This window comes from Caretta caretta, chromosome 3 (genome assembly GCF_965140235.1).
Source record: "Caretta caretta isolate rCarCar2 chromosome 3, rCarCar1.hap1, whole genome shotgun sequence".
Classification (NCBI taxonomy): domain Eukaryota; kingdom Metazoa; phylum Chordata; order Testudines; family Cheloniidae; genus Caretta; species Caretta caretta.
The window spans coordinates 29566716-29588271 of NC_134208.1; the positions used below are offsets into that span (position 1 = coordinate 29566716).

Consider the following 21556-nt stretch of genomic DNA (forward strand, 5'->3'; position numbering starts at 1 on the left):
CAGATGGGCCTGTTAGCATGCTACACACTAGTGCAGATTAGAATTTACTCCCCACTGCTGTGCGCTTATGTATTCTGTAGACAAGCCCCAAGTTATCATAATTACTAGAGGAGATTAAACAGACACAGGGGTACAATTTTCAAAACTGGCTAAGTAACTTTGGAGTCTAAGTCCCTCTGACTTTCACCTGCCAAATTTTGCCTTGGTTTATACTACACCAACCACACGTTGCTCACTGGGGTTGTGCTGTGTGAATGGGAGTGGAATTTGGACACACACTTCTAACAGTGCCGAAGAAAGGCATTGTTCTCAGTGTTTTCAAACAACTTTACAGATTTTAAATACAGTTAGGCTGTCAACGACCTGGGATTGCTGGGACTGCTAACTTATGCAAATACCTATGTCTCTACTGCTACCTTGCCCTCCATGTTTGTCTCTTTATTCACCTATTGAATATCATCCACATCCTAAACTGTGAAGTCTCTGACTGAGAGATACTGACTTTACATTATTCGTTTTTACAGGGCCTAATAAAATGTGGCCTTAATTCCTATTTGAAGTCCTGAGGCATTACCACAAAAGAAATACTGAATAACAACAACAGCACTTTTCCATTTCATAGTCAAAAATAATTGCAGCTATTACTTACGGCAGGTCTGTTTCCAAAGGCAGCATAAAAGGGTTCTGTGTTCGGATGAAACAAATGTTTGATGTCTGTCAGACACTGAACTTTAAATTTTTCTGGCTTCTTTTCTATCACTTCCCTAAAATAAAAAAGGAGGTATTTCATAAATACATCCCCTATTTTATTTTTATTTTATGTAATACATTTCATCTAGTCAGATTCTAGCACTGAAAACGTCCATACAACTTCATTTAAAGCCAGGGCTCCTATTAAATGTAGATGTTTGCACAGATAAAGTTCACAGTAAAAACAAGCCTCCTAAACAAAGGTACTTTTATTAAAAACAGTGTGGTAAAGATGTGGCTACTAAACAAGGGTAATGAAATATAGACAGCTGTCAAGGTTCCTTCCTCACTCTGAACTCTAGGGTACAGATGTGGGGACCTGCATGAAAACCTCCTAAGCTTACTTTTACCAGCTTAGATTAAAACTTCCCCAAGGTACAAATTATTTTACCCTTTGCCCTTGGATTTCCACTGCCACCACCAAACTTTATGTGGGTTCCTGAAAAAATAGAGTTTGGACACGTCTTTCCCCCAAAAATCCTCCCAACCCTTGCACCCCACTTCCTGGGGAAGGTTTGGTAAAAATCCTCACCAATTTGCATAGGTGACCACAGACCCAAACACTTGGATCTTAGAACAATGAAAAAGCATTCAGTTTCCTTACAAGAAGACTTTTAGAAGTAAAAAGAAAAGAATCACCTCTGTAAAATCAGGATGGTGAATACCTTACAGGGTAATTAGTTTCAAAACATAGAGAATCCCTCTAGGTAAAACCTTAAGTTACAAAAAAGACACACAGACAGGAATATTCATTCTATTCAGCACAGCTATTTTCTCAGCCATTTAAAGAAATCATAATCTAACACATACCTAGCTAGATTACTTACTAAAAGTTCTAAGACTCCATTCCTGTTCTGTCCCCGGCAAAAGCAGCATACAGACAGACACAAACCCTTTTTTTTTCTCCCTCCTCCCAGCTTTTGAAAGTATCTTGTCTCCTCATTGGTCATTTTGGTCAGGTGCCAGCAAGGTTACCTTTAACTAAGGGGTTTACCCTTCCCTTTATATTTATGACAACAGCAATTTCTAAATAAAGATGTATGGTATATGTAATATAATGATATAAACTGCCTTACTGAAAACTACAGAATGGGTCAATAGATTATAATGGCCTTCCCTTTGTATAGCTTTTCTACGCTCTCTCTGGGATTTAAATTTCACCATGTACCAGATCCAAAGGACTACCTCCAATTAAGCTACTTCCACTGGCGAGGTCATCCATCAATGACAATTAGAGGTAAGTAAAGACAAATGCATCTTCTAATTCTCTTTAGTGCTTCATTACGGAATAATGAATAGAGGAGCCAGTTCATCTCTGGGCTGCAGCCCTTTCACAACTGCCTCTCTTGGCAAAATGGGACCAAACAGGTGACAGAGTTGTCCCCGAGCGAATTCCCGAGAGAGAGAGAGAGAGAGAGAGAGAGAATCCTGCACGTACAGAATTGGTGTAGCTGGCCCTGCATCATTCCACATAGCAGACCCCAGCCCAGGAGCACACCTATGGAATGCTACCAGGGAAACTGAGGCATGACTGGAGTGCTGTTGGACTCTGGCTATTGGCAGTTGTATGGGCAGAGCAACAGGCAGCCAAGTACAAGCTAGGCCAACCTTCAGGTAGCTCTAAATTGTATCAGGAGTTGAAGCAGCTCCCCAGATGACTCAGGGATCAAGGAGGCACAAAGGTGGGAGGAAAGCCACCTTTCCCCAACCCACACAAACCCTGAGCCAGAACTCCCCAAAAGCCATGCTGGTTAAATCTATCACTAAGAATGGATTAAGTTTAGAAGTGTGAGCAACAAGGGTGATGTCGTGGTGGGAGTCTACTATAGACCACCGGACCAGGGGGATGAGGTGGACGAGGCTTTCTTCCGGCAACTCGCAGAAGTTACTAGATTGCACGCCCTGGTTCTCATGGGAAACTTCAATCACCCTAATATCTGCTGGGAGAGCAATACAGCAGTGCACAGACAATCCAGGAAGTTTTTGGAAAGGGTAGGGGACAATTTCCTGGTGCAAGTGCTGGAGGAACCAACTAGGGGCAGAGCTCTTCTTGACCTGCTGCACTTAATAACCCACAATATTTTCAGCAGTCACTTAACAAGCTTCATTGAAGTAGAAAGTAGATATTAGTTTCACTATCTGTGTGACATGTTAAGCTATGTGTTTAAAAACTTATTATATTTGATTTCCGTGTCCACACAGTTTAGTTTCACAATCAGAAAGAACCACATTCTCTTTATAATATTCTGTGATACGGTTGAGTAAAATATGCATTTCCACATGAAACTGAATGTGACATTTTTGTTAAGCAGCTCGTCAAAAACCACTGAAATTGATCAAAAGTCTTCTGTAAAAAACAATTCACATAAAACATGTACACTGTCTGACAGACATTGCACATTGATTGCCATTAAAAAGTCAGCATTCATGAAAGTACCGATAACTAGAAATATCATGGTAACTGTGTAGTGAACAGGTGGTATCTGTTGGCAAATGCTGATTTTTTTAATGGCTACCACTGTAAAATGAGACCTGTCTTAAGTAACCATCTAAGATACTAGCAAACTTTGATTGCCTACTAGAGGTTGGTCTTCAACGAAAGGCTGCACCAACTCCTATTGGAAACTTTGAGAATAATTTAAAGTGGTCACATAAGAGGTGAATTTTGTATTGGGTACAAGCTACTACCTAATGATACCTGTGAAAGGCTGAGAACAAGCTGCTTGGACTTAACAACACAGGTCCTTGAGGTAGCACTGTTCCTCGTTCGTTGACCCAGTGCAAATATCCTCTCGTCATGTCTGCCATTCCTATAGCACGTGCCGAGCAATACAGAAACTTGTACCCATTTCTATTACACAAACAAACAAACAAACGAGGAAGAAATTACTTTAAATAATAAGCTGGACATTTTCACAATTGTGTGATATTTTATTTGCCTAGGACATAAGCCATGACTATTAGAGATTCAGATCTTTAACCTCTTTCAACCATAAGAGCTCACAAATTATTACTAAGGAGTAAAAACATTACAAGCCAGACAGCAAAAATCTGCATAGCTCCAATGAATTCACTGATTTATACCAGAAGAGGAAAATCTATATCAGAGATTTGTATGGCCCCCACATAAAATCTGGCTCTGTGTATTTGCATCACATCCCTCACCATTTACTGAAATGAGTCCTCTTAAGAAGAGACATTATGCATCCAGCAACAATGTTGCATCAACCTTACTTTAAATGGAACCCACCTGTGGGGCTTTGTCATAGCAAAGGCCCTTATCTTGCATTTTGACTACCATAATCCTCTCTCTGACACTGATGCCATCAACCTTCCCTCCTCCCCAACCCCCATCAGCTCTTTGCATCCCTCTACAGGTTCTCCCTTCATCACTGCATCAAGCACAAGCTTCTTGTCCTCACTTTTAAGGTCCTTCACCATTTAGCCTGATCCTACTCATCCTGTCCAATTTCCTGTTGTGAGTGTAATTTACACATTTCCTATATTCACTATTCTTGTAAATAGTTGCTGGACACCTGGAGCTGTGAACAGGCATCTGGTTTTGCATTTAAATTGAGAGAAATTAACACAAATATTTGCTGAATACTTACTGGCTCACTTTATGGTACAACTTTGCAATCCCTTGGTGCGTCCAATCCTTGCCAAGAGTGGGCAAAATATGGCCTAAAGTATCTGACCTGAATAAAGACGGGGAAAAACAGAGCAAATGCACTGCAAGAAATAACTTCCAAAGAACAGGCAGAGGCAACTTCAAATTTTTTTTAAGGAAAAGGTGGTACTGATACATGCCCTCCTAAGCATTCATTGGCTAGCAGAGCGGGCTGATAGTCTTTTGGCTAATGCACTGGCCTGAGATTCAAGAGATCAGGGTTTTAGTCCAAGATATGGCACAGATCTTTTGTGTGACCTTGGCAAATAGCTTAATCCCTTTGGTCCAGATCCTCAAAGGCATCTAGCGCCCATTGATTTCACTGGGAGTTAGGGCACCTACATTCCTTTGAGGATCTGGGCCTCAGTTCACCATCTAGAAAATAAGGGAAATAGCTTTACTGGTTCCAGTGACATTCCCCGTTGTAAGTATAATGAATTTAGTATTACTATTTATGTTATGTAGCACACAGAGGCCCCAACCAAGACAGAGGGCTCCATTGTGAAAGGCATTGCACAGATACAATCAGACAGTCCCTGTCTTGACAAGCTCACAATCCAAAGAGAAAAGACAGACAGAGTGTACCATGGTGGTGGGATGGGAAACAGAGGCACAAAACGGTGAAGTGACATAGTCAATACCCAATCAGCTCAGTAGCAGATATAGACCCCGGATCCCCTGACTCCTATTCTGGTGTCCTGTCCACTAGATCACACTGCCTTGTCCCACTGGATTAGCTCTGGAATTTGTCATATCTCTAACACCAGAATGAACATCACTCCAGCGTGCCTCACAGATGGGATGTGACAATGAACTCATTAATGTGTGAGGTGCACAGATATTACTGTGATAAGCACCACAGAAAAGCCTATAAGTAACAAACAGATCAACAGTATGGCACATACCAGCCTTTAACAATCCAGTCAATGTAATAGGATTGTTTTTTGCTTCAATGGAAAAGCAGGTTAAACATGAAAATTCAAATCCTGAACACAATGGTCCCTTGCCCCAACCCTACGTCAATAACGATTTTTTGAGCCTGAAAGAGATATTGCCTGGTAGGTAAAAACTTGCCTCGTTTGTCATCTTACCTTGTGATAGTTCCATCGATGTCAGAAATAATAACCTTGTCATCCCAATTCCATAGGTAGATGGTGCCTTCACAGCGGCACGTGCCTTGATATTGTGTCGTAACACTAAAGATCACATCATTAGGGCCATTCTTGAGCTTTAGACTTTTCTGTGAAACGTTATTAGCAAGATCAAATTGTGCAGGTGAAATGGACAGAATAGTATAAACACAAATGGGAGAATGCTAATTGCCTTAGGCATGTGTTAATCTCCTTCCTGTCATGGGACTATCTACTGAATAATGGAAGCAGAGTTTGGCTGCAAGGGCCATGCTGTGCCCTTGATTCATAAGCTGAATTAAAAACAATAAGGAGTTCTGCTTTGCAATCAGTGTCACAGTACAGCCTGAAGCGATCATGGCAGCAAAAAAAGACTGGCTTCAAGCCCCTGCAAAACTACTGCATCTGAAAAATAAGCCCCCCCGAGCTTTGTATACCCCTGCTCTCAATTTATATATCCCTGCTCTCAATTTGTTACAGAATATGACCAATAAACCATATCTGTCTCTTAAGGCAAATTCTGGACCTCTTGCCATCTACAGAGAACACTCTCATTTAGCCACATGGGAGTGGTGGGCTGCCTAATGTTGTATTCCACAAGTATGTTTACTTCTGAAAATTAATTAGCTGTGTGTGTGGATGTGAGAAAATGCATTTTCCTAAATAGCCATATTTTCCAGATCAAATATTAATACCCTGGGTTTGAACAGCAACAGCAGTATTTATCAGCATTAGTCACAATGCCTCTGTGCAGAGGAACTGAAAATTAATATGGTCCTGGTCACACTAAATTAATAAACAGCTCTTTTAGAAGCTGCTGTCTTCTGTGTGTGTGCATGTGTGAGGGGGGAGGGAGAGAGAGAGAGAAAAATACACACACACACACTCAGAGCGCCTGGCCCCTTTAAGCCAGGTAAAAGAGCTGGAGCAGCATAAAGGAGGCTTAAACGCCTCATTTCCAGTTGGTGGAGGATTCTTCTTGTGCATAACAGCCATAAGGCTGTCCTCTGAGAACTCCCTTACAAAACTTGGCATGGGGGCATGCTGGGGACAGGAGTAGAGTCAGATGGACTGTCAGGGAAAGGACCATAGCACACATCACTGTGCTAATTCCTGGCAGCACTGCAAGCCGTCAAGCAGTTCAGGGAAGCTGCCCTAACTTAGACAGTCCCCCAGCACTGTCTAAATTATTCCCAGGGCCTCTTCAATCCCAAAGGCAGACCCGATAGAGAGGGTACAAAGGTCCCTTAACACCACTCACATCCACACCTGGGCTGCCAGTTCTGTGCCACGCCTCCTAGAGATACAGAATTTCATCCATGACACAGAAGATTCACAGACTTCTGACAGGTGCAATGGGAACTGTTGGGTGCTAAGCAAACCAGGTCCCTTATTTTGGTGTCTTAATGCAGACTTCAGAGTTTAACTGTAGGCTGCTTTTTGGAAGACCTCAATCTCCTGATTTGTCAATAAAACACCTTTTCCATTAAGCATGAGATTTACTTCAAACATTAAGACATTTTTTAAAATTTCATAAGGCCTTGTAGTCAGCACAAATACTAAGAGTTTGTTAACCCTGTGCTAGCCTGAATAACTGCATTGTGCCTGTTGAGCTAGAAATGACATTTCGGAAGGAATATGTAAAAATAACTCACAAGCTGGTCAGAAGTGAGTCGAAGGGTCTTTTTGTAACTGATTCCTGATAATAATGAGAGATGACTTGAGTTTGTTTGTAATGACCCAATGTTTGGTTTTGCAGCTCTCGGGTCTTCATCACTTGAAGAAGATTCATCCTTTAGTCTGGAACATCACACAGACAGAAAACGATGCTATCATCTCTCAGTAAATGCATTTGGGTATCCATTAAAAATACATTAGCACTGACACTGAATAAGTCAATTGATTCTCTGCTTCTAAGTACTGTCTCTTGGGAGGTTATTTACAACATGACTTTAGAAATATATCAATGAAGTACTGAATTCTCATTCACGCATGTCTTCCATTATTCATATTTGGGTTCTTCGAGCTATTCATTTGTCTGTATGCTAGTATTGTCACTTTAAGTTAACAGACTTAAATTACAGTCCATGTTGACTCATTAAAAAACTCAAACAAGGTATAAAATCGGTTCGCTAATGTGAGCAACTACAAAGAAGTTTCATTCTAAGGAAATAAAAGAGAAAAGAAAAGAATGTATTTAATCTATGAAGAGTTCAGCAATTAGAGAATAAACCCAGAACATGATTAATGCAACTTTCTAATGGAAAATAACCTGCACCATCCATTCTTTGTGAAAGCCGCAATTTTTGCCAATGGGATTATATTTTTACTGACAACTCTGGCAGGATTGCCCTACTCAAAATGTTAAAATGAAATGCCAACAACTTTTTGTTCCTGCGCATTATATTAGTTTACGTATGCATCATTATAAAACTATTTTTCCTACCATAATTGTTTTTAAAAACCTGTCAAGGAAAATTTTTCACATAAGAAAGAATTTTAATGGTAAACAGAACTGTCATATTAGGTGGTAGTTTCAAATATTCTTAACATACTGCCAATGTGATCTTTAATATATCACCGTTCACATTGTTTTCTGTCACAGCTGGGTCTGCGTGTTGTTGGGAAGTCCTGACCCTGGTGTCATAAATACTGCATGTTGTGATGGGCAGCATTTAATGCTGTAGCCCGCCTGACTCTGTGGTTGCTATATCTGGCCTAAAAACTGCTTGCTACTCAATATTCTATTTACCACAGAATGGTTTTCAGCGACAAATCCTTCCTGATCTGTTTCTGAAGTCGTTAAAACTCAAACACGAAACAGTAATTAAAGAGTGAAGTGTGATTGAAGTTCCGATATTGCTTCAAGGCTGGGTCTCTAAACAAACATGTAAGGGACAAAGAACCAAACATTACTGATGAGGAATGTGTCCTCTCAGGTCCACTCATGGATCTTGCAGTTTTGGGATAATGTATGTTATTGAGGCAGCAGTGTATGTGCCACACATTTAACCTGCCAGTCTCTGGTCTCCAAAACAAAAGGTGGCTCCCAGTGCTTAATTTGTAATGAAAGAGGTGCTGGGGCTCAATCAATTTTTTTTTACATTAATAACTGATGCAGCAAAGGTGCTGGAGCTGTGAACTGCCAAGCCTAGAGGTGCTGGGGTACTGCCCTGGCACAAACTAACCACTGGTGGCTCCTCATTCCAGCTAGTTCTCCTGGATTGCAATGTCAGCCTCCAAAAAACCTCAAGCTAATTTGGCATGTGTAAGCTATAACTGAATCTGGATCTTACTACCCCCTCTCCAACTCTGGCAGATCTGAGTGAGGACAGCACGGAAGCGGGCACTGCCGTGTTCATGGTAAGCCACTCGGTTGTACGTCCATGGGATTTGGGCTGTGCAAAAAGGAGACCAGGCAGAAGACAGCTACTGTCTGCTACTTCATCCCCATGGGACTTCAGCAGGTAACTTAATGCTGGCCCTGCAGAATCCTCCCTAAGTGGAGATTCAGGGGCCAGCAAGAAATACTACAAGAGCCGCATAAATTAGGAGGATCTTCTGGCTTTGAAAACCCTTCTTCTGCTTCTCCCTGGAAGAAGTAATAGAAAGCTGTGGAGTTTCCTGTCCCCTGCATGACAGAGATGGAATAAGAATCCCTCTGAAAGGAACAACTTATGCTCCTGAGCCTCCTCAGGTATGTAGAAGCAAACAGCGAGATGTCAGACTGCAAATCTTCATAAATCAGGGGATATTACAAGGATCTAGGACATTTTGATTTCAGTGAGGTGCAAAAAGCTTTGGAAACATCCGCCCAATTTTTATTTATTTGTAGGTGCTTCTAAACTTCCTGCATATGGCTAGGATTGAAAACAGAAGGGCTAACATATAAGGAGAGAGAGAGTAGTCATGGAGATGCCAGAACAAGAAAGTCCAGTTTTACAGACTTAAGTTTGGAAAAGGCTCATTAAAGTACTGCAGACCCACAACCTGGCCCTAGATAGAATCCCCCACACTTCATTGGCTTAGGCTTTATGGAGGTGAAGTGGATTTTACCATGGGTGAATTTCACCAACATTAAAGGATCAAATATAGAGATAGGATAGCATAACAGATTACAAATCTCAACCAGATCTCATTACTTCCCCTGCTCTGCCATTGAAAAACTTGAAGTATCCTGCTTTCATTTTTAAATGATCCAGAGTTACTTTGGCTACAACCCTCTTTTTGCGCACCTTTCTGCAATGCTCATTTGTGATAACTCCTCTTCTGTAGTAAGCACATTCCCACTCAAATCTTGTGTTGGCTTGGTTTCCTAAAACACAGATATGAGAAGTTGTGAATTCCATAGTAGACAGAAAGAGGAAAAATTTAAAGGAAATAATCTTTTTGGCTAAATCCTGCTTGCTTCACTCATGCAGGTATTCCTATTGCTTTCCCCAAGTCTATAAATGTGAGAAAGGCAAGCAGGACTTGGTTCTGTGCATGTATATGATTAAAAAAAAAAAATCAAGGGTTTACTGTACGAAAATTTTTGCACAGAGCACTATAATACTCGCAAGTATCAACCACAGCAGAAACTGAAATTTGTTTTTCTTTGGCAGATACAGAGAGAGGGCGGATTTCAAATGGCAAGAATTGGTGGCAATTGTGGGACCAGTAGACACTCACTGCTCAGAAACTCCATTAACAAAATCTGCTAACCAAACCTATTTTGGGCAGACTTAGCTCTGACAATTTCATCTCAAATGATGAAAGTTACACGAGGCTATCATGGAAACAAATGGACAGCAATAACTAAAGCTTTTTCTACCTAATTGCAGCTGTCACAGCTCAGTTTACAAGGGAACACTTCCAAGAAGGCAGTCATAGAATTCAGTAAGTTGCAGAAGAATATGGCAAGAAAAAAAAATTATATGAAGCTCATAACTAAAGTTCACAAGAGTGTCTCTTTTATGTAAACTTAGAAAACTCAAGTATCAGATATTTCAACTTTTTAAAAATTAAATGAAGACAGATTATCAGAAGTTTTAGAGATTAAGTATGTTGAATGGGCAAGAGAACAGTGGTTATTATAGCACTTACACAGTGCTTCAATGTTCATAAACAGCTTTGAAGATATAATTAAAGCACCCAGTCCCCAGAGATTGTTGAAAAATGGGCTGTTGAGGGATTAACAAAAAGTGAGGAAACACATTTCTTTTATTTTTTCATCCAAATTTAGCTTTTGCTGTAATTTTCCAACAAGCTCTAGTAATAAATATTATTATCCTTCAAATGTGGAAGCAGAACTGTAGAAAGGGTGAGCAACTTGCCCAATGACATACATTAAGTTAATCGCACAGCCAGGATAAGAACTCAGCAGTTCTTGGTCCCCATGTCCCTGACTAATCTATCAGATTATGCTGCCAAAGGTAGATGCAGTGAATACAAATGTAGAAGTGAAATAGACAAATGTTTTAGCTAAGGGCCTTATCCACTGAAGTCAATAGGAGTCTTTCTATTGACTTATGGGTTTTGGATTAAATGCCTTTCTTGTGTGTGTCCTGTCTGTAGAAGCACAACCTCTAGAGGATGCATATGTAAGCTACATGAGATTCAAACCTCTGACAAAAACTACCTCCACCTGCTTTTTAAACTTACCTCTTTGACAGTGCTATTCCTTCCTCGCCATGAAAACCACCATCTTCCGCCTTTCTTGGGCATCTTATCCCTCATAATAGATTCCACAGTGGCCTGTGATAAATGGATGGTAACATAAATAATGGAACAAAAGAAAGGGACAACCTGACACATGCAAACAAAGGAAAATGAGGAACACAATTTCAACCAAGGATAAACAGAAGAAAAGGAAACATACTGTCTGTGGGCCATAAATTTTATAAAAGCAAAACCTAATGGCATCCAGAACTGCACTGAAGTAACTGAAGCACGAATACTTGAGGAGTTTTTAAAGGAAAAAGAAAAGGAGGTCAAACCAAAAAAGAAAAAGAAAGCATAAAATGGCATTAGTATAATGTCTAGCATGGGTAAATAATCGTCTGATTTGAGGTTGTTTAATGAAAATTGTAAGTTACAAAAAATATAAAAAAACAGGTGATCAGCTTTTGGAAGAGGTCTCAGGTGCAAAGGCTACAAACTAAAGGGAAAGATGGTGGGTTACTCTCTCTAAAATAAAACTAACATTTGTAAAAAATTTATCATCCCTTTGTGGGGAGTAGTGGGGTTACTATTTTTATAGGAATTTAGAGATGACACATGCTGGATTGACAAGGACTAGACCCAACAGTTATTTATCCAGAGATACAGTGTGGAGGGCAACAGCGCATACTTCCCTTCAATAACTCAACACCCAACGTGTCTGATCCATGATTTGGAGTGATCATTTCCAAGGGTGAAAGGATTTCGTTTGCACACCCATGAGCCCTTGGCCTCTCCACTAAAACTACAAGGGTGTCAGTGGTGTTTTGCAACCTGCCTATAGGACTACTAAGGGAGAAAGACATTTTTATGGAAATATATGATGGCCTCTCCTCATTTAAGGTTGCAACCAGCTTTCCACTGTAAGCCTGATTTTGCCCCTCCTCTCCAAAGATCAGTGCAAAATTGTGTAGGTGATAAGGGATATTATAAGACAAACCACAATCAAATCTAAGTTCTATTAGTGGTTAGAAAGATGAGAAGCAGAGTTCAGCTACAGCATCCATCTCTCTCTCTCTCTCTAAATATATTAGGTTTTTCAAAGGCTCCCCTTTACTGTTGCATCTAAAATGCATAAGAATGGCCATACTGGGTCAGACCAAAGGTCCATCTAGCCCAGTCTCCTGACTACCGACAGTGACCAATGCCAGGTGCCCCAGAGGGAATGAACAGAACAGGTAATCATCAAGTGATCCATCCCATCACCCATTCACAGCTTCTGGCAAACAGAGGCTAGGGACACCATCCCTGCCCATCCTGGCTAATAGCCATTGATGGACCTATCCTCCATGAATTTATCTAGTTCTTTTTTTGAGCCCTGTTATAGTCTTGGCCTTCACAACATCCTCTGGCAAGGAATTCCACAGGTTGACTGTGCGTTGTGTGAAAAAATACTTCCGTTTGTTTTAAACCTGCTGCCTATTAATTTCAATTTTTCATGAAATGAAAAACGCCACAGCTCATGCTTTCCCAACTGACTTTCATGTTCAATCTCACCTTTGGCAAAGGTTTCTGGAATGCTTGCATTGCCAGTAGAAGTGGAGCAGCTGTGGTCCAGTTGTAGTACCTGGAAATCAAAAAAGTTTGTGTACTGTTACATTTTGTAATACCATCGATCCCCATCCACAGCCTAACAGTAATTGCACAGTCAGTTAAAGCAATGGAGTTTACTTAAACTAAAGAATAAAGCCATGAAGTTCAGATTTGGATCTGCAAATCTATGTCCTACTTAGACTACTTTGGTTGTGTCTACTTATTAAGGCAAAGTTCCAGTAAAATGTTAACATTATACTTTACTTATTCAGGATGAGGTTAATATTCAAAGAACCTGGTTAAAGACTCTGGCTTGCTGGCTGGGGAATCCTCCTCCTCTGAATTGGTATAAAGGGTGACCAAATTCCCAAATATCTATCCTCACTTTGGCGCTTCCGTTGTGTACGTACCTAATGTGAAAGCTTTTCCAGTACAAGGACAGTGCATATTTACTATACCACAATTCCACAGGAGGAGAAGACACATAGGAGATCATGAAAGAAAAGCTAAGCCCCAAACAGAAACTGTATTTCTCATCCATTCCTCATATCTGCACCATAGCTCAGGGACCTACATTTTCTACAAGACACCTGTGTTGCTCTTTGCCCCTTCAAGGCACTGTAAAAATGTTCAGGTTTGAGTTCTGTGAGGTGCTGACTTTCTTCTGTGGTGTGCTGAGGGCTTGCAACTCCTATGGCACTTAGGAAGCTAAATCCTCAGTGGTGCCGCCCAACTACCCATGAGAGTGAGGTCTGCACAGCATCACACTCGAGGTCTCCAGCATCTTACCTAATCAGAACTTCCCTAATTAGTCCTCTTCTCACTACACCCTTGTGAGGTAGGTAAGTGGTATTATCCCCATTTTACAGATCAGGAAATCAAGGCAAGAAATTAAGCAACTTGTCCAAAATCACAAAATGAGTCAGCAGAGAGATGAGGGAATAATATATTCAGTGGATGTAGGTTCTTTCTCTGCATATAGAATGGCCACAGGCCGATCATGATTTCCCCATAAGTATTCATCATTCAGTTGTACTGAATGAATGTCTTAGCAAGGTTTATAGTCCATTTTATTTTTACTCTAGGTATTGAGTGTGAACACTGTCAGCATTCAATACTAGCTCTTTGAAATCCAAATTAGTTACTTAATTAACTATAACTGGCTTTGAATCTCTCAGGGTTAATCTACAGTAGAAAAATGAGTACCCATTTGTTCAGCAATGGTGCAGCTGGTGTAAGCCCTAGGGTAGCACTAAAAATTTGCAAGTACTTTTTCCACATTCCAGACTTTTGCCTGCTGAAATGTACTTACTTATTTCCAATCTTAACCACAAGGTTGGGGTCGTCAATGATAGCAGGATTGTCCACAAACTTCTGATACGTTACTGCTTGTTCTAAGAACTGATCTGTTGGAAATATTTAAAACATACTCCCATAAATACAGTACTTGCAATGGGACAACCTACCCCCTATAACTAGCATTAAAACATCCTGAAGAGCTAAGCTGCAGGCTCAGGATCAGTCCTTCACGACACGGGTGGCAGAGACTAGCAGTACTATGGAGACAGGGCTTAGATCTCCAATCTTGCAAGTGCTTAGTATTTCCTGTGAGCTGCTCAGTGCCCTTAACTCCTCACAGGAGGTGCTCAATGAAAGCTACGGTGATCAGCACATTGCAGGATCAGGCTTTTCACTCCTGGGAAAGGATGTACCTCTTCAGTGACCTTCTCTGGCTAATTAGGGAACAGGTGTTGATGGACTCGATGCAGAACTACAGCCCCAGCCAGAAACCTAATCAATACTTGCAGGGCCTGGAGGAAAATGAAAATGCACCCTCCTGGACAAACACCCCCTTCCCCTCCTTGCCTTCAAGGATCACAATTATTTGGATTATTAACAATATAATAAATAGAACTACTTTATCATAAATTACCCTCTGTATGGAATATTTTAACTTCTAGTTTCTAAATAGTTTCTAAAAAAACTTCTAGTTTCAGAGCAGTGTCAGTCTTAGATATTTCAATGGCTCCCAGGACTCGTATCTGAGCACCTCAAGGTCTTTGATGTATTTATCCACACAACACTCCTAAGAGGTAGGGAAGAGGTGTTATCTCCATTTTACAGACGGGGAACCAAAGTGCAGAGAAACTAATGACTTGTCCAAGATCACACAGGAAGTCTGTGCCGAAGCTGAAAATGGAACCAACGCCTTCTGAGGCCCAAGCTAGCACCCTAACCATTGGGCCATTCTACCTGCCCATGGTAGTGACAGCTGTGAATTTATCATCAATTATACACCACAGTAATAGGCATAATAAACAGCAAATGCACCCTTTTATTACAGTTGCATGAAGTGAACCTGTAAATACAGTAATTTCCAAAATATATTACATTAAGTTAAAATCAGTAATATAGTATTAATAACCCCAGAACTTGACATTTTTATGCAAAGGAGAAGAGCTACATACTCCCTCAGCCTTAAATTCCTACCTCTAGCCACAAGAGGGTACTGTTTCCTTTTTAACAGGAGTTGAGAGTTGACTAACAACATGTAATCATAAGGTATAGGATCATTCTGTACCTTTTGTTATCTCTTTGTTGTCACTAAGACCTCCACAGAGTGAAATGGCAATTGAAGGCAAGTCTCTTATACCATCCGAGATGCCTTCAACACCACTGTCAACACCTGAACTTCCACCAGAGTGAGGGGATTGATTGGCTGACCGTGGTCCATTTTCATTTGCATTCTTTCCGTGTGCAATATTATCACCGCTGTGGGGATGAGGAGGGGGAGAACAGTCTTTCAGTCCTCATTGTTTTCTGATCTGTATCATTCCCAAATTCTCTCCCTTCACAAGCCCAAACCCAAACTGTAAACACACTATAGTATGATCTGGGAAGAGGATCATACAAATGTTAAAAGAAACTCTAATGGAAATTAAACCAAAATGATAATGATATATCTGGGGAGAAAACACATTGTCATAAATAAAGGCATCATATGTGTCATCCAAAAATAATTTTCTATCATTTGTATTTGTATTTCTAGGTGGTCAATCACTATAGTACAGTTAGAGTAATATAATGATATTAATAATACTAAACTTTAGGTGATTTCAGGTAACAAACAAGGTGAAAAGCATATTGTGTATATATCTTTTATGCTAAGAGCCATATATTCATGGATCAAGGGCAGTATAACACCCAATAACGTTAACGAAATTGCACAGCAGTCTGAGACTAGTATATAATGCTTCACATTTTCTATCACATTTCTTATGAACAAGTATAGATCTGTTACAAAGTTTCAAGAATCCCATCTTTTCTCTGCATAATTTTAGGTATCCTTCCTAACATCCTTTTTTGACCTAGACTCTCATTTAGCTGAATGTTACTTACAGCCGGTATTCCTATAATCTTGGCACGAGACCTGCTAAGAATCTGATGGGAGAAGATGGAGATTTAACTAATATAGTCTAATCCAAATAAATAGTTATACTTTTTGGGGAAATAAAGAGCAGCAGCTGCTGGATCCATGTCGGTGAGATCATCTAAATAGACACCATCAGCACCAAGATGCCGGCTTCGTTTATCTGTCAAACACAGAGTAAATAAATAATAAATTGGTGTCTTCCAAATACACAACAAGAATTAAAAAAACCCTTACATCTTAAGGAGCTATAAAGCACATAAAGCATGTGCACACAATTCATAGTTAAAAGAAAAAAGGATTATTTACAATGAGACAAAACTGCAAGGCCAATAGTTTCACAACTGGCCACTGATTTTCTATGCCTTAGTGAGACACCAAAAGGCTGATTTTCAGAGGTGCTGAGCACCCACAATTCCAACTGAAGTCAATGCCGGCTACACGTGATGTCTCATTGGGATACCTAACCTGGATACCTCTTTTTGATACCTAACAGGTGAGGGACCAAAAGAAACTTTACAATGGTGTGGTTTTGCTGGAAGAGGAATTATTTAAGTTAAGCACCAATGTTGACACAAGGACAAATGGATACAAACTGGACATCAACAAGTTTAGGCTTGAAATTAGATTAAGGTTTCTAACCATCAGAGGAATGAAGGTCTGGAGCAACCTTCCAAGGAGGACAGGGGGCGCAAAAAAATCTAACTGGCTTCAAGACTGAGCTTGATAAGTTTATGGAGGGGATGGAATGGTGAGGTTGCTTACAATGGCCTGTGTCTCATCTGTGACTGCTAATAGCAAATATCTCCAACGGCTGGAGATGGGATACTAGATGAGGAGGGCTCTGCGTTCCTACAGAGAATTTTTTCCCTGGCTGGTGTGTCTAGCTGACATGCTCAGGGTCTAACTGATCACCATATTTGGAGAGGGAAGGAATTTTCCCCCAGATCAGAATGGCAGAGACCCTAGAGGGCTCCTTGTACCTTCTTCTGCAGCATGGGACACGGGTCACTTACTGGTTTAAACTAGTGTACATGGTGGATTCTCTGTTATGAGTCTATTACAAGAGTGGGTGGATGAAGTTCTGTGACCTGCAATGTGCAGGAGGCTAGACCAGATGATCACGATCGTCCCTTCTAGCCTTAAATTCTAACAGCCTATCTTAGGTACTTATATGACCCCCATCACCATGTTATCTGAGCATGTTACACACTCTAATATATTTAGACTCGGAACATATCTGTCCAGGTAGAAGTGCTATTGTTCACATTTTTCAGATGGGAAACTGAGGCACGGAGCTGCTAAGTGACTTGTTCCTCGTGACAAAGGGCAGGGACTGGAACACAGGTCTCCCAAGTCCTAGGTCAGTGACATGGCCACTGAACCATCTTTGCTTTCCTGCTGTAGCCACTTCTATAAGAGTGACTGCACAGAGGGTGAAATCCTGAGAGTCTTACTCAGAGCTGTGACCTCCAGTTTGCATCCTTTACTCAAAACACACAATTCACTCCCTGAATTTCCGACGACTAATCAAAGGAAGGCAAGTGAAGGACCACAAATGATTGCATACTAGATGGAACACCTCAATCTTACCTTCACAGACACGGAACCCCTGGGGAACTGGTTGAGAAATGTATCTGTAATAATGTCTGCTCATGTAAAGACTCAGCACCCTGGAGAATTTGGGATCTACCAAAATACATATTATGAATGTGTAAACTTCACGTGGAGATTATATCCCTTATCAGAAAACAATCTAGCATCATCTTTGGAAATTAGAGAGGAATAAAATGGACACAGTTATATTCCAATTGAAGATTATGTGTATTCTGAACACAACAGAAATTCCTTGTGTGTGACTGGACCATTCTGCTTTGTGGTATGTGTGATGTTTAAGCAAAGGACATGTTGCAACTTTGTTTGGCGGCTGAGACATTCCACAAGCTAGCAGTGGCACGGTTTAGCTGTAGGGCAGACTACTGGTACAGCTGAAAAGGAAACCTGTAGCTCAGACCACAAAATTCTGCAACCCGTGGGTTTGTAAAATAGGGAAGAATTTACTACAAGTTTTGCAGCGCTGCTTATCTGCACAGATCTGCTAAGTACAATAACCAAGGAAGAAAATTATTTCTCTCGCTGTCATTCCAGCTCTCTTTGAAAAAACCCACTCCACACATACATGCTCAACTGTTGTTTATGTTAAAAGGCATATTGCTCTCCTTTCAGGCTCTCCAGAAATGCTCTGATCTTATGGATTAGTTCATCTGGCTACAAAGTGCCTAATCACTGTGGGATCTTGGTGCAATATCATGTGCATGGATTTGCAGGAGCAACTGCTTTACCTTTCTTTCTAGAAGGGGAATCTATTTTGCTTGCTTGCTGGACTAAGCAAGCTGCAGCTTGTTTGATTTCTTCATTTTCAGGCAGTGATGGTGCAGCTGCTCCTAGAGCCTCTATCTCTGGTTCACTTATCTCGGCTGGCGCTGGCTGGGAGTCATTTTCATCGGAAGTCGCAACAGCTGCCTGTCCAATGGTAGGTAAAGCAGTCAAGCTGCTTATCTCCTCTGCAGACTCACTTTGAATTACCCGAAAATGAGTGCTTTCCGAAGGATTTACATTCACCATGCTGGATTCCTTTGCCTTGAGTAGAGAAGTGGACTAGGAGAAAAAATGAACAGATCAGTATAATGAAAGCCCTTGAGAAAAAGAGAGAACCAGACACAAAATACAGGTTTCAGAGAAGTAGCCGTGTTAGTCTATATTCACAAAAAGAAAAGGAGTACTTGTGGCACCTTAGAGTCTAACAAATTTATTTGAGCATAAGCTTTCGTGAGCTATAGCTCACTTCATCGGACACAAAATAGTCAGAGTTTAGCCTGGTCTATTCACACAAAGCTCTACTTTCCACTGCCCTGTATGGTTTTGATTTCAATGGGAGGTGAAGGCATTCTGCATCTCCTAGGAAGCGGAATAGGGCCCGTAACACTTATCGTTTCCATGCCCACTAAAAGCTGATTCTCAAGTAAACCAGCTACAGCTGGAAATCTCAGTTAGTTGAATCACTCATTCTTAACAGCCCAATTAAATAGATGCTCTGTCTGCAGAACTCCTGTTGATTTCAGAAGGGGAGTTGCACTCAGTGGTTACAACCCTGGGACTTTAGTGAACAAACACTTCTAATAAAAATGGTGGCTCCTAGTGATTCTCTGAGAAGCCATGCTCAGAACCACTCCTATTAGCCTGCCCAGGAGCTAAGCCCCGTTTTTCTTTACTTGGTAGCGCTGCTGCTTAGTAGAGCAGCTGCCAACAGACCACCCGGATCTTAGTTTGAGTCTTGATTATGATAACGTTCAAGGCATACACACCGCAAGGCTGTCATGTCAGAGTCAGCCTATTGGTTAGAATATGCAACAGCTAGACATGCACCATCCGCTGCCATACCCCGAGTGCCAAACGCTGCATTTACTTCAGCGCTCACTCACTGTTATGCAGCTCTAATACTTTACATAAAATTAATAGTTGTGATCCATATGCTTACAAAGCCATAGTAAAGATGCCTCTTAGTTGGATATATGGGTAACATTTTCAAAAACCTCTTAAGTGACTTTGGAACCTAAGTCTCATTGACTTTCAATGGGACGTAGGCTCCTAAGTCACTTTGGCACTTTTGAAAATTTTATTCTGCATCATCTGTCCATAGGGCAATTGTGGGACATAGCATTTTTGTACCTGGTTGTTTCAGTCACTGATGTCTCTCGCTATCTATAACCAGTTACAGGTGGGGCTATGAATTTCAAAATCAACTGGTGACTTTGGGTGCCCATCCGCAGACCCCTTGAAAGGGCCTGACTGTCAGAAGGTGGGTGCCCAGAACTTTCTGAAAATCAGCTCCCTTTAACATACTTCAAGATGGGCACCCAAAATACCTAGTCACTTTTTTCATGAAAACTTGGCCAGGAATGTTCTCTATTTCAGTCAGTAACAAATATGAACAACATTAAGTACCTTTAATTCTGTGCACAAAGTGTTTACATGCAAAGTCTTCCTCATTTAGCAGAAATGTTTGCCTACATAAATATTTCCTGTCTAGGCCAAGCCCCTAACTTGCCATTTCTTCCCCTGCAATACTTTAAAGATCCAACCCTTCTACTCTGTTCCAACAGCTAAACTCTTGTCCAAGTTGTCATCATCTCCCATATCAATCAGTGCAACCTCATCCTCTTGGACATTCATTCCAAAAGTCCACAATGCCCTCTCCAGCCCATCCCAACTGCAGCCTCTAAAGCAATCTTCCTAGCCCATCCATCAAATCGCATCACCATCCCCTTTTGAATTCCTCACTGGCTCCCCCTTCTCTATCTCATTAGATATTAATTTCTTGTCCTCATCTTTCAAGACTCAACATAATTCAGCTCTTAATCCTGACTTTGATTTGCCTGTATGAAGTAAAAGCCTAAAATCAAACACATATATCAGCTATGTGAAATATTGCACCTGCATGTACATGTGCCCTATTAACAATACACAGTAGATATTGGAAGGAATGAAACAGGAGTGATGTTTGATACCTTTGCAGCTTGAGGTAGTTCTCCCCAGGCCCAGTGCATTTGTGGGTTATTCTTCTGCATCCCCCTGTCCAAGGATTTACTGACTAATTCTGAATCGCTCTTAGGAGTGGGAGGGCGTGAACTTGAGGGACTGGAAAACAAAACAAAACAAAATGGTACTTATTAAACAGCTAAGTAAAAGCAAAGCATAGGCCAAGCTGCATTATGCAGCATTCTTGTTGTATAGTATCTGTATTACAAACGTCACCACAATATGCTAGGCACCTTCCAAACAGTCACTGACCCAAAGAGTTCAAAAATCTAAGGAGCTTAGCAGCAAATCAAAGATGTGGAAGAACGACAAACCATTTTCAAAATAACTATCTCAGACTGGCTCTCTGTGCACCCATTAATAGCTGTCAGGTTTTGATAGGCATCGGGGTCTTGAGGAGGAATTTGAAGGTGGTGGGGGTACAGACTAGTTCAGGGAGGGCATCCCATGCATAAAAACACATGGAAGAAATAGTGATAATTAGTAAATTACTACTCTGTGGCACCACCAATCATCTTTGTTTAATGCAATAAAGTCAGTCGTCAATAGTACAAATGGTCAAATCAGCCACTAATCAGTGACGGTTCATAGACTCTAAAGCCAGAAGGGATGACTCTGATCATCTAGTCTGACCTCCTTCATAGCACAAGCCCCTCAAATTTCATCCTGAATTCCTGCATCAAGCCTGTAACTTCAGGTTGAGATAAAGCATATATTTTAAATACACATCCAATCTTGATTTAA

General features: G+C 40.8%; 1 protein-coding gene across 5 annotated transcripts in view; it reads right to left on the reverse strand.

The window, feature by feature from the left end:
• LPIN1 (lipin 1) overlaps positions 1 to 21556 on the reverse strand; it is a 106927-nt gene that overhangs the window by 6521 nt on the left and 78850 nt on the right. For 3 of the 5 annotated variants that reach the window (XM_048845530.2, XM_048845532.2, XM_048845533.2), the window contains 14 exons: positions 20782 to 20911; positions 18556 to 18871; positions 16283 to 16376; positions 15365 to 15555; positions 14096 to 14189; positions 12748 to 12817; positions 11411 to 11488; positions 11194 to 11286; positions 9786 to 9865; positions 7206 to 7350; positions 5512 to 5660; positions 4362 to 4448; positions 3449 to 3601; positions 650 to 764 (listed from right to left, as the gene is read on the reverse strand). In XM_048845530.2, coding sequence (XP_048701487.1) covers positions 650 to 764; positions 3449 to 3601; positions 4362 to 4448; positions 5512 to 5660; positions 7206 to 7350; positions 9786 to 9865; positions 11194 to 11286; positions 11411 to 11488; positions 12748 to 12817; positions 14096 to 14189; positions 15365 to 15555; positions 16283 to 16376; positions 18556 to 18871; positions 20782 to 20911 — 1795 coding nt within the window. The remainder of the gene's footprint in view (positions 1 to 649; positions 765 to 3448; positions 3602 to 4361; positions 4449 to 5511; positions 5661 to 7205; positions 7351 to 9785; positions 9866 to 11193; positions 11287 to 11410; positions 11489 to 12747; positions 12818 to 14095; positions 14190 to 15364; positions 15556 to 16282; positions 16377 to 18555; positions 18872 to 20781; positions 20912 to 21556) is intronic. The other 2 variants (XM_048845531.2, XM_048845534.2) reach the window with 1 other exon arrangement.